General features: G+C 39.8%; 3 protein-coding genes across 5 annotated transcripts; all 3 read right to left on the reverse strand.

Moving 5' to 3' along the window:
• Positions 1–1,503: 1,503 nt before the first annotated feature.
• On the reverse strand, positions 1,504–5,498 carry LOC103451963 (uncharacterized). Of its 3 annotated transcripts, none has more exons than XM_070810417.1 (3): positions 4,709–5,498; positions 2,772–4,589; positions 1,504–1,836 (listed from the first exon to the last, which is right to left on the reverse strand). In XM_070810417.1, the coding sequence occupies exons 2-3, from the start codon at positions 4,541–4,543 to the stop codon at positions 1,830–1,832; spliced, it is 1,779 nt and encodes a 592-aa protein (XP_070666518.1). In that variant the 5' UTR covers positions 4,544–4,589; positions 4,709–5,498; the 3' UTR covers positions 1,504–1,829. The 3 variants fall into 3 exon arrangements, with proteins under 3 accessions (XP_070666518.1, XP_070666519.1, XP_008389639.3); XM_070810418.1 differs by having other exon boundaries at positions 2,772–4,584; positions 4,709–4,895; XM_008391417.3 differs by lacking the exon at positions 1,504–1,836 and having other exon boundaries at positions 2,768–4,589.
• An 87-nt stretch (positions 5,499–5,585) lies between these two features.
• LOC103451962 (uncharacterized) lies at positions 5,586–8,128 on the reverse strand. The gene is made up of 4 exons (XM_008391413.4): positions 7,158–8,128; positions 6,790–7,002; positions 6,597–6,688; positions 5,586–6,500 (listed from the first exon to the last, which is right to left on the reverse strand). Exons 1-4 carry the CDS (start codon positions 7,923–7,925, stop codon positions 5,777–5,779), a joined length of 1,797 nt encoding a protein of 598 aa, XP_008389635.1. The 5' UTR covers positions 7,926–8,128; the 3' UTR covers positions 5,586–5,776.
• A 1,634-nt stretch (positions 8,129–9,762) lies between these two features.
• On the reverse strand, positions 9,763–11,487 carry LOC103451969 (uncharacterized). Its single transcript, XM_029091640.2, has 3 exons — positions 11,259–11,487; positions 10,811–10,929; positions 9,763–10,076 (listed from the first exon to the last, which is right to left on the reverse strand). The coding sequence occupies exons 1-3, from the start codon at positions 11,432–11,434 to the stop codon at positions 10,069–10,071; spliced, it is 303 nt and encodes a 100-aa protein (XP_028947473.1). The 5' UTR covers positions 11,435–11,487; the 3' UTR covers positions 9,763–10,068.
• Between the last annotated feature and the right edge of the window lie 1,477 nt (positions 11,488–12,964).

Raw genomic sequence — 12,964 nt, forward strand, 5'->3', positions numbered from 1 at the left:
CTCTTTTTCTATAAAAAATTAATATAAAATGTTGACATGGTTTAATCATGACCGATGAAATATGAGAGTAGGGACGGGGAGGGAAAAAAAAGAGAAGAGAATCTTATTTCCGAACAATAGTGCTGGAGAGTTGAAAGGGGGGACAAGCAATCTATTCGAACGATAATGCTGGACATTTATGTCTACTTTTCCACCTTTATGTCAATATTATTTAAAGTGATTCCAGTGGATTTTCAACTTTTAATTAAAGTGTTAAAAAATGTGTAGTGTTTTACAACTTTGTATGTCAACATTACCCGCAGCCGTCTTCGCACTTCCAAACAAGGTTCTAAAAGATGCTAGACGCTAATCGGATGGCTAGGCAGGCACGCTTAGGTGGATTAGGTAGATTTAAATAAATTCATTATATTTTGTGTAAATAAGTGTTTGTTTATACTTAAAATATATATAATTTCATCATAAACTACAAAATAGAATGATATATGTATTATAAAGTATTGGAACATAATGAAAATATGGGGAACAAGCATATAGTGTGTGCTCATTTAAGTATTCAACAAGTCTCTTACAATTTATTGAAAAAAATTAAAAGCAAATTGAAAGATATATTTTCTATCTATGTGAGTCGTAACCTAGGCAAGTGCCTAGATAGGTCTGGCCGGGCTAGGCGGGCGCCTCAATTGGTCTAGGCGTCATTTCTTAATTTTCAAACGCCTAGGCATTAATCGAACCGGTGATTAGCCGCCTAGCGCCTAGGCGGTGCTAGGCAGAGATTTTTAGAACAGTGCTTCCAAACTCTGCTGGTTTCACATTTAATTTACACATCTAAGCAAAAATTGTTAGATTCCGTTAAATCAAATAATTTAATAGCTTTTGATCGAATGTGTAACTTCAAAGTGACCATCTAACGGACAAATGTATGCATGTGAATATTTATGTTTAGTACAATCACCTTTTTATCGTCATGATTATGACTATATTAATACGTGTAAGTATTATAGCCAAGTGAATGAATTAACGGAGGAAATTGTGTTGGACCCACCAATAATATCATTGATGTACAGCAAAAAATAATTTGGTGAGGTAGGTAGTTGAGATTAGGATATGTTTTAAAAATAACACATTTATATGGAATTTAAACTTAAAAATTAGAGATCTCAAATTCCAAGTTAAATTTTCTCTGTTTATAAACCCAAACACGAAATAGTTGTAGAATGTGAGTGACGAATCAACAATTCCTCATATCCCACTCCAATGCAGGATAAATCTAAGGGATAGTTGCAGAATTTAAGTAGCGGATTAACGATCAGTCGTATCAAACAGATCTGTTACCTTCATGTAATTAGTTCCTCATTAGATAATTTGTGGATGAAAATGCAAAACCAAAGTCGAATATTTTCTACCTGCCACTGACATTTCAACGTGTGGGACATGTATTGCACCATATAGTGGAAGGTGCAGTTTTTGCTACAAGATTATATGCAAGCAGAGGAGGACTATCACTGGCTGTCAACTTCTCAAAGTCTTGATAAAATACAAGTACATAAACATTTGCAAAAACGTTACTCCTGTAGAACTTCTCAAATTCTTCAAAACTACAAGAACAGATTCAACAAAACGCCGAAAAATTTGTATTACAAGTACATATGGTGATTGTAGTAAGATAAAGATGTAGGCAGAGTTTGTGCTGCAATCTTTATACGTAACCTTAAGTCCGGCAATCCCCAAGATGGGTACATCCGATGATAACGGCACCATACCCCCCACATATGGAACAGAAAAGGGTACATCAAGTTACCGTCCCTCATCCAAACCGAAGTGGAATGCAGCTAGTCCCTGCAAACCACACGAAAAGATTAATCAGACTTCGTATATTCTAGGAGAGTGCAAGGTATGGAAAATTTAGTCAACTGATACACATGCGTGTAAAGCAACTGCAACATCTCTTAACGAACAATGAAACCAATGAATCAATTGCGGGATGGAACCTACTGTCGTTAAAATCAATCGCATAACTAATTTTGATGGCTCAAACTAAACTACCAAACATGAGAAGTGACGAGCTTGTTTTAAGCGATATAATGCACGACAAAGAAACATATTCCATAGCACAATTAGTAGCATTTATCCATTTAAGGTTTGATAAAATAAAGTCAGCACATTGACTTTATTTCGATGTTTTTCAAAATAAAGGTAAAACACATGCATGCACAGAGAGAACTTTTGAATTTTGACATTATAGCACAAACAGGGAAAGACAGAATGATTCGAAATAAAGGAACAGGGTGGAGGGGGATTTCTCCCATCCTCAAAACTTATATTTTTCTAAAACAAAATTATTGCTTCACATTCCTGCCTTAAAAGAAAAAAAATTCCTGCTCCACCCTATATCCGTGTCGTGGGTGGAGGAAAAGAAGCTTCTTCCAGAGAGAAAGCAACACATCTCAAGTCTGAATCCTGCATTTATAGTTCGCAAACATAGAGGCTAGATGCGAACAAGGTCAAGTTTGGTATCCTGAAATTGCTACATACACAAAATATACAGAGCATCGCATTACATCAATACACCCTACTTAGCTACCAGATATATCGAGCATCAAAAGTTGGCATTACGAATTCATGGCATGATTTTTTGCAGACATGAATGCATATAGGCACATCGGTTAAAACAACTAATTAAACTAATAGACACATAAATCAGAAAACCAAGTATTGCACGTATGAATGATTACAAAGCGGCCTAAAGTGTTACAAAATGAAACTTTACTTACCAGTACTTAATCAAGCCATCCCAGCCGCATGTTGCAACTTTACTTTGCTCCAAGGGATGCCATGCAGCCCCAATGCATACCCCTTCATGACATTTGAGAGTTCTGAAGACTTTGCATGTCTTCCAATCCCAAAACCAGCATCTACCTTCACCATCACCCGACATAACAAACCGTCCGTCTGGCGAGAAATTGACTTGGCAAGCATACCCGGCGACAACATGCCCGGCAAACCTCTTCTTCTTATTGAGCTGAAACTTCTCCCTAGTGCTATAAATCAGAATCTGATTGTCCATACTCTGTGCTGCAAGCCAATTGGAATTGGGGTGCAGTGAAATTGATGGCATAGAATGCATATGAGGCTCACTAATATACTTAATAACCACAGGGATCCCAAACTCCCATACGCGAAGCGACTTGTCATCGCTGGAAGTAACAAACCTACGGTTATTATCCACAAATGTAATCGTATTCACAGCACCCAAATGCTGATCATACTCTTGATTTATCTTCCCCTCATTCATATCCCACTGAACAATCTTCTTATCACTCATACCTGCCAACAATACATTCTGCTTATCCTCGTCTGGATTCAGCTTGACAACATAAGGAACCTTCCCGGTTGAGAATGTAGATATCACCTGCCCAGTTTCAGTATCCCAGTACTTGATATTCTTATCATAACTAGCAGTCAAAAACCTACTCCCATCATTAGAGAAACAAATATCCCGAACTGCCTTAGAGTGACCCATGTAAGTTCTCATACACTTTCCGGTATTGAAAACATCCCAAATCTTCACCTTGGTATCCATCCCGGCAGAGAGAATCAAATGCCCGTACTTAGGGAAGAACCTAATAGCAGACACACCCTTCGTGTGCCCGCTCCAAGTGTGCACCAACCTCTTTGGAATATAACAGTGATCATTAGACGCCTTAGCATCTCTCGGCGGTGCAATCCAAGACCTACCCTGATAATCCCTCTCTTCCTTCCCATGAAACGTAGTCTTCTCAACCACAGCCTCACCCTTATCGCCAGCCCCTTTCTCTTCGCCTTTCTTCTTGGCATACTCCTCAGCATACTTCTTCTGCTCCTCAGTCAGCTCCGTTGGCAGACCCTCCTTCTTTCCCGCCCACGGACTCTTCTTATTCTTCATCAACCACACGTCACTAGCCGGGTTCTGGACCTCCTCGGGGTCCATATCTTCATCCTCACCCTCACCCTCATTCTCCTCCAATTCCTTCCTCTTTTCAATCTTCCGCTTCTTCTGCTCGTGCTGGGGAATGTTATACACAGAGACGGCGTCGTTCTTCTGCAAGGCCTCGAAATCTCCAACATAATTGTACCCAGCAGAGGCCGATGGATCAGCAGCATACCCATACTTGTGAAAAGTATTGTACTGCTCGTCGAACACGAAGGGCTCAATCGATGCGTCCTCCACGAAGCCGAGCTTGTGGTTGCGCATCCCCTGGGCGATGCCGTCCTTGGCGTACGGGTGGGATGGGCCGTAGATGGGCGCCCATAGCTGGTCGTACGTGGGGTTGAAGCCGACGATGTGTTGGGTCGGGTCGATGGGGCGGGTGGAAGACCGGTTGGCCCCGGCTACCGCCAGGGCCAGCATAGTGTCGTCGACATTGGGCGCCGCGGACTTGGCGGGGAGGAGCCGAGGCGGCGACGCGTCTGGGGAGGACGGTGCGGATTTAGGGTTTTGGTTGTGCTCCTCTGGCTCGTTCGTTTCGTCGTCGTTTTGATCAGAGTATGCTCGGAGAAGATCCATTCATAGAAACAAAGACGAACCCTAAGTCCTAAATTTGGTCCCTGTGCTGAAAAATTGAGACTTTATACATTAAATTTGAAATTGGAAATCGAACGAAAAGAAACCGGAAGAGAGGGATTGGATGGGAAATAAAAAAATTAGATTGGGATCGAGAAAGATACTTACCGGCGGCTTGGAGAAGGAAGACGGCAGTCGCGAGGGTGGGCACAGGAGGATTCTTGGCGGGGTTGAGGTTTTGGAATAAATTGGGGTTTTCCAGGGGTTTCGATTTGCGTTCGAACTCCGAAGAGGGAAAGAAAACCGACTAGACGCTGGATGGGAGAAGGGTAGTAGGAATCCGGATTCTCTTTGTGAATCATATCTATTTATCGTACATTATGCTATTAAAAATTATTTTAAATATTTTTATTTAAAATTAAATACAAACAAAAATTATATGATGTACGATAAATGAATACAATTTACGAATCTCTAAGATTCTTATAAAAAAGATCCGAAGAGGATCTGTTAATGGATGAGGATTCCATTCAGATCTAAATGATAGGATTCTAAAGATTCTCACATCTTAGCTATTCATCATATATCGTACAGTCAATTTTTGTCGGAGACTATTTATGTTTAATTTTAAATAATAAAATTCAAATGATTTTTGATCGCACGATATATGATAAACAGTTAGGATGTGAAGATCTATATGATCCCCACCATTTGGATCCGGAAGAATCCTCATCCCTGTTGGGGATAGTAGGGGTGTCATTTCGAGAAACTTGTGAGGGTATTATTGGTATTTTAAATTTATTCCTTTTTATTTCTTTTTTGGAGTTCTGACTTGTGTAGTAGAATTAGGGACTTGGATTGTCTGCCCTTCCATTTCGATGCCCTCCTCGTACCCTTCTGTTTTGTGTGGTCACGGTTAAGCCACGTCAATATTTTATATTATTTTTTTATAAAAATAATAAAACAAAAAGAAATAGTAATATAAAATGTTGACGTGGCTTAACCATGATCACAAAAACAGGAGGGCACAGGGAGGGCACCAAAATTAGAGGGCAGACAATCCAAGTCCGTTTTTTTGTGTATGTGGGATAGTCTATATTGAATCACTACACCCTATGCTATCACCATTACATGCAAGAAAACATATGCAAATAAGATATTTCAATTCAACAAATGCAACAGAAGAAAGAATCCCCAAATAATGTTACTAACGCAAACACTAGCAATGCCAACACTTCAAGGATTCTTCACTTTGATCCTCAACTTTCGAGCCAACTGGGCTGCTTTCGGATGCACAGGCCGCTTGCTGCTGTCACACTGTTCTACTTCCACCCAATTAATCAATCTGAGAATGACGGATTGAGGCACTTTTCGGATATCTTTATCCGTTGTCGTGCCTTTTGTTTTCTTCATCCCCGTCTCCAATGCCATCTCAATAAACTCCATAAACCAGTTCCCAGCTTCCGTTTCGATCTGCTTACTCAACCTGATTGTGTTGCTTAAGCTGCTTATACTAGCAGAAGCCGGCTTCTTGTTTTCGTCGTTCTCACCAATGGTTTCAAGACTCAGCTTTCCAAGCGGAGTGGATGGTGCTTTCGGCTTTTGATGAGTAGAGCTTCTCAGGAGCTTCTCGAACGTTGTTGTTTTCTGCTCGCTTCTTTCAGGAACGGCTGCAACTGATTTGTACAATGCGCACCTTCTTTTCGACAAGTTTAGTTTAGAGTCCACGGAGTTTTGAACAATTTCATGCAGGACGGAAAATTCTTCATCATCTTGATCTTTATCTTTATGCTGCTTAACTTTTGGAGTGGTCTGAGTAATTTCAGAAGCTGAAGTAGCCGCTAGTATCGACACCATATCGTTTACTGATTGGACAATTTGGTGATGGAATTCGAGGAATTTATCAAAGCAGGCTGATGGGGCATCTGCTCTAGCTGTTCTGCACAAGTTTGAAAACATCCTGCACAAGCAAGCATTGGTATTGATCTTAGCAAACAAATATCTCGAGGTTCAATTTTTCACTACTATATAAGAAAAAGGAGGGGATTCGCTTTACTTGAGAGATCGAACTAAGGTATCCGTAGCTGAAGCCTCTCTGAGTGCATTAAGGGCAATCTTCTGAGCAGAATCTCTATGCTGCACAGCTTCCTGCATAAATACAATCTCATCTCAAGAGTCAAAACCCAAAAAAAATTGGTTTCGGTCGTAAACTAGAACTAGAAGCAACACTTGGAGATGAAAGTACTTACTTTGCCAAGCAAGCTGAGCCTTCCTGGTAAATTCATGGGGAGGATAGTGCTGTTTTCGTTGCACACATTACCAGGCTGCGGCTGCTGCTGAGAATTCGTATTTGTCTCCTTCAAGTTGGAGGATTTCTGTGCTGCATCTCCAGCCACATTGAGTGAAGTTGCCACTCTTGCATTTCGTAATCGCGGTGGTGGAGTCGAGCTCTTCTTTTTTTCCTACAACAAAGCAAGAATTCGCTTTCTCAGCCAACAAATACAACAGTCTTCAACAAACAAAATCAAACATTCTTCCACAAACAAAAGTTCTACTAACTAGAAAAATCAATCTGTGCAGCTCAGAAAAATATGCTAAAGAGGAACAATGTACCTACAGCTGAGTTGAAGGGGCTAATTGGGATCCTTGGCTCTCGATCAGACACACTTCTGCTTCTCTGAAACTTCGACATAGATGGCGTGACACAGCTCTTTCTCAACGCAGGGCTTTCACCTCCCTTCGAATCTGCCATCTTAGCCAGAAGTCCACCACCAAATGAACTCCGAATCCCCGAAGTCAACCCTCCGTCTCTTCCCACTCTCCCCCTAATCATTGGAGACATCGACCCGTTTCGCCCGCCTCGCTCTTTAACAGGAGTGCACTGATCGAAATCCAAAGGAACAGGCTTTAACACCATGGGAGACGAAACCCCATCAGCTCCATTAAGCCCTGTTCCCCAAGACCCCCTTCTAGTGGGCTTCAAATTCGACATTTGTTCGCTTTTCTCTCCCTTCTCCCTCAGCCCCATCAACGGCTCCGGGGTACCCATCAGAGGATGCCTGCCGGGGAGCGGTTTGGCTCCCTTCACCACCGGCACCGGAGACCCAGGCTCCAATCCATCGACATATATAAACTGACCCAACTGCATTTTATTACTGAGAACAAAGTCATTGTGCTCCGGAGGAAGGCTGGCGTAAATTGAGTGGGAAGAATCGGAAATTTTGATGTAGAAGCCCTGTGTGGGCCAAAGGCTCTTCTCATCGAGGTCCACCGGGACGATGTCGGTGACCTGCAGAAGCGCGCTCCGGTACTCGCCCGTGGGCTTGACCCCTGTGTTCATTCCGTCCACGAGCTTGAGTAGAATTCCCGGTGCCAAAGCTGCCATTTTTCGCCTTTTCGAGGTTGTTGAATTGGGGAAGATGACGATCGCAGTCGAAGATTCAGGTCGCAATTTTGTCGGAAAATCAAGCAAATTTGAGTGGGAAATCGACCGAGTTTGTTGAGTTGAAGACAGTTCTTAACTCGTCGAAGGGTTTGGGGATAAGAAGTAGGTGAGGTTTAAGCTGACCGTTGGCAACGGGAACTATCTGTGCCAAAAGGTTACTTTTTAAAAATTCGGAGATTTTCGAACGTTGGGCCAACGGTCAGATTTTGCTGGTGCGTCACGTAATCTTTTTCAAAATGGAAAGGGAAGTGTATTTTTCTACCCTTTTTATAAGTGTATTTTTTTTTTCCAAATATAAAAGATTCAGAGTGTAGAATGAAATTTTTAAAATACTAATAACAATTCCCAATAAAAAATATCCCGACTTGCTCGTTTCATTGATCCCAAAAAGGGGTAAGGGAGTTGTTTATTTTATTAATTTGGTATGAAGTTTTATTGTGCTCAAACCAGTTTGATCTACCAATTAAACCAGATTCACAATAACAACGGGAGTTTTAACGAAAAGTCCGTGGTACTGTTCACTTTAACGAAAAACCACATTTTTACACTAAAAAGTCATAGTACTATTCACTTTACCCTTCATTTTGTGTTTATCGTTAAAACTCAAAGTTTTCAAGCTCTTTTCATTAGTTTTCCTATTATAAGATTCCAAAATTACGCAATGTGGCTTTGACAGGTCCTGCAATTTCTTCTACAACCTGTTAATTGGACACAAATTGACAAAAAAATAACACTTTCCAAGTCAACTTGTTAACGAGCCGGATCCAACATGAACACAATCCGTTTGCCGGGTTTAAACATTAAGCATGACAATTTCTTACATGATCCATTAATCCAACACGGATTGTCACGACCCATTAACTAGTAGGCTCCTGTAAATTTTTTTTTCTTTTTTTCTTTTTTGATCCAGGCTCCTGTAAAGTTAATACTACAAAGTTTACAATACTTTCCCACTACAGAAAACGAAAACTGAAATCTAGCAATGAAATGGTTATCAAACTAACTCTTTTAAGTTAATCGACCCTGTCAATAATGTATTGCAAACTTTATCGCCAATAAAACCGATAAGCATAACAGCCATTTTACCAATTGTTTCAAAAACAACAGTAAGCTAGTCGCAGATTTGTACCAAGATATTCCCGATCTCTTGTTTTCAAAATTTCTAACGAGGACATGAAGAATGTCAGGTCACCATAACTAAGGTCTGAAAAACATCGAGAAAGAATGAAACGATAATCTACTTTTTGAAGTTACATTAAAGTTCAATTGCAATCAGAAACAAACTCTTGTATTCATGATCCCGCGTGTACCCAGAAACAGCAGCTCAGTGGCCATGCTATAGTGGAGTTGCAAAACCTGCACCCAGTTACATATATACAAGGTGAGAAAATGAAGGAAGCCTGGAGGACATAGAGTCATGCTTCAGTAACGAAACTCTCTGATCGCAATCACCCATCAGTAACGAAACCATTATTAACAGGAAATATGGGAGAGTGGCGGTTTAGGTACCAAATGTCATGTTATGATTGGTGGGGGGTTCAAATAGCCATTGTTATCCTTCGTTGAGAGTAACCTGAGTTAATTGTTAGTTGAATCGGTTAATTATGGTTAAGTGTTTGTTAGATCTGGGGTTAGTCGTTGGATTTGTTAGTGGCTTATAAGCCATGTTCTCTGTTTTAGAAAGGTTGTTGAGTATTGCAATCATCTTCTTCTCTGTTTTAGGGTTAAGGTTGATTTGGGATTTATTAGCGACCAGAGTTACCAAATTAAAAGATGAGTTGCCACATTAATAGAACCCTTAGTTAATTTGGTATGTATTACAATTAACAAAAGCATCGAAGTACGTCTGATATAAGGATGTCTAGGAAAATAAAGTTCCAACAAGTTTTCATGGACAACATTCAAAAACCATGAAAAACAGCAAAAATTATATATATAATACACTTGGCATGTCATTCTACCTATACATAATAGAACGAATTCCAGAGTCGAGATGTTTCTCCCCCTTCCTTCACCATGTCACAAGAATATGTATGAAGAATACTATGAACAATGCATTCAGCTACTTATTTTCGTATGCAACTTAGCCATCTGTATCAGATATAAGAAATGCTATTACTCAGTGTTGAGATTATGAATCCCAACAATATTGATGCTGGCTAACGTTCTCATGGAAAAATAAACGACAGAGTAACCAATGAGGTCATATTTTATAGAATAGCCCTTGGTACCGTAAAATACAATACCATCCGACCACTATGAAAAAGCATGAGACATATAATTTGGAAACACACTGCGACCCCTTAAAAACTAGGTGCAGCATCAAACATCAGTAGACCGCAGGTCCAACTCAACTCACTTGAAAAACAGGTAATAAGAGAAATCTCATATCTTACACCCTCTTCTGCAGTAAAAATACCTTTCCCTTCATGGCATGGTAACAACCATTTAAAAAAGGTAAAGGTCGTACCCAGTGCACAAGGCTCCCGCTTTACGCAGGGTCTGGGAGAGGTGAATGTCGGCTAGCCTTACCCCCATTTATGGAGAGGCTGCTCCCAAGTCTCGAACTCGAGACCTACTGCTCATGGGCGAAGGCACTTGCCATCGCACCAAGTGCGAGTAATAAATCAAAAGTCACATTCACGATGTTCCAACATAAAACGCCTATTCATTTTCAGAGAGTACAACTCACTAACAACACTATCGAAGAGAGACATGCTATGGATTCTCGGAAATGATAAATGATAATATGCAACGACATTCAAAAACATATGACACTTACATAATCCACTGTATGAAAACCAACGAAAAATTCCGAAGAGTACCTTCTGATAGGCACCCCCAGCTGGTATTATGCAAAGAAAGAAGCGACGTGAACAATGCAGAAGCAGTAGCACTGTGCAACGGGATCAATGACTGCGCACCGCCTAACTCCACCGGAAGCCTGAAAGTGAAAAACACAAATCCTCTAAAGCCTCCCAACACAGTTTAAATTTAATACCAACCACTCACCACAACAATAACAAGTTCATGAATTGAACACAAACGGTGTTTTCTCAAATCATATTGACTATAAATTTAGTAACAAATTCATCTGTTGTCCTAACAATGCTCGAAATTTCAGTAAAATGAAGAACATAAAAAACTAATCATACAACCGAAATTAATAAAATAAAAAACCCGTATGCACAAAGACCCAAAATTCAGTTTTCCAATTGAATTTTTTCAATCAATTGCCAAACAAATTTAAAGTTCCAAAAATAAAAACCGAACCTTGAGAACTTGAGCTTCTGGGCAGCGAGTCGAGGAGCAGAAGCAGGCTTGAGGGAAGTGAATTCGGTCAGCTTAGAAGCATTGGAGGCGAAAGGTGAAGACGGTGGACGGGACAGAATGGTTTTTGCAGAAGCTGAAGAGAATTGTAGGGTTCGCCTCGCGCAGTTAGCCGCCATGTCTGTTTCCCTCGACTCTTTTCCAAAGCTCAAAGCTTTGATCCTGGACTCCCAGTCAAAGAATTGTTTGTGGGCTGAGTCTGACAACATATATGGACCACATGCCTATTGGCCCAATATTTTAAAGCCTGAGTGGGTGAGCCCATGGGCTTCTTATTAACTTAAATAATTGGCACAAAACTGGATCCTGAAATTCAATATATCTTTCCATTTTCACGCCCTTTCATATGTAATGTTAAACCACAAATACCTAATAAACATTTTTTTTTCATTAGAAAAGGGAGTAGTGGTGACTTTGCCACAGTAGTTCACCCTTCTAGAAGCTAGGAGGACTCACATAAACGTATCGTTTTTGTCATGAATACTGTGTATCATGTGGTTTGCCACAAATATTTAGTTGGGCCACTAACGTGTATTACTTGTAAGTACTTAATTAAGTTCGTTTTTAATGTAAAATAGGGGAATTTGGGCTTAACTTCCAAGTAAACCCTAAGCCTGTAATATTCTCAAATTAGCTATTGCAGGCCGAAGAGGGTTCGCTAGGTTGGTAAGGTCCTGCTGTGTGTGTCACCTCACCATGGTTCAAAACTTCAAGTCATGCCGTTAGTTCTCGTTTGTGCGCGATCTGTAAATTTCTATGTAAATTCATACTGGTGGCAAATAACAGCTAGATGCCACGCATAAGTTCTTCCGGCAATGCCGTTGGTGGTGAAAGTAACCAATCTCTCCCTAAACTTGTTTTTACCAAAAAAAATAGCTATTGCAGTATGCCTCATGGCGCACAAATTTGAATACCCTATCGTAAATTATCACAGTTTAAAGTTTAAATCTCGTCTTGTCAAAAAAGTTATCTCATTGTTGAAAGTTTGGAACTATAAACAGTAAACCATTCATTTGGTAAACACCATGTTAATTGTTATAGCCAAAATACTTGAATAAAAGCATGCATTTGATCAAGGTAGGTCATTTTCATCTATGGTGATGTTATTGGCCAAACCCTTCCAATTCGAACTTGATTGCACATTAAGCACTATGCTTAACGTTAATGATATCCTCATTTTGAAACACGTAGCTGTTTTAATCTGAAAAGCATGTCATCATGAAAAAAAAGAAATAAATTAACGTTAAACTATGAGATGATAGAGAATTTATGAAAAATCCTATTTTTAAGAGAATCTCATTGACACTTCTCTAACAACTAAATATTTGAATAATTTTAAGCTTTTAAACATTGTTTATAATTAATTTTATATCCTCATCTACTCATCTGGAAATTGCAATGCCTCTTGGATAAGGAGACACCATGATTTCATTTGCTTTTGCAAATAGAAGCTAATCCTAATTGAATTATATTAGTGTTGTTAAGTATACATACAATCATAAATTTGTTGACCACCCTTTTACCCATTTGATCAACAATCGAATTAACATATATACTTGGAGTTGGGAAAAACATACCATTTTAGGATTGTCTTTTGACTGTGAGCAAGTAAAATATCGGCTACAAAAATCTCTCTTTCTTTTTAAAAA

Source organism: Malus domestica, chromosome 13 (genome assembly GCF_042453785.1).
Source record: "Malus domestica chromosome 13, GDT2T_hap1".
In the NCBI taxonomy this organism is placed as follows: Eukaryota; Viridiplantae; Streptophyta; class Magnoliopsida; order Rosales; family Rosaceae; genus Malus; species Malus domestica.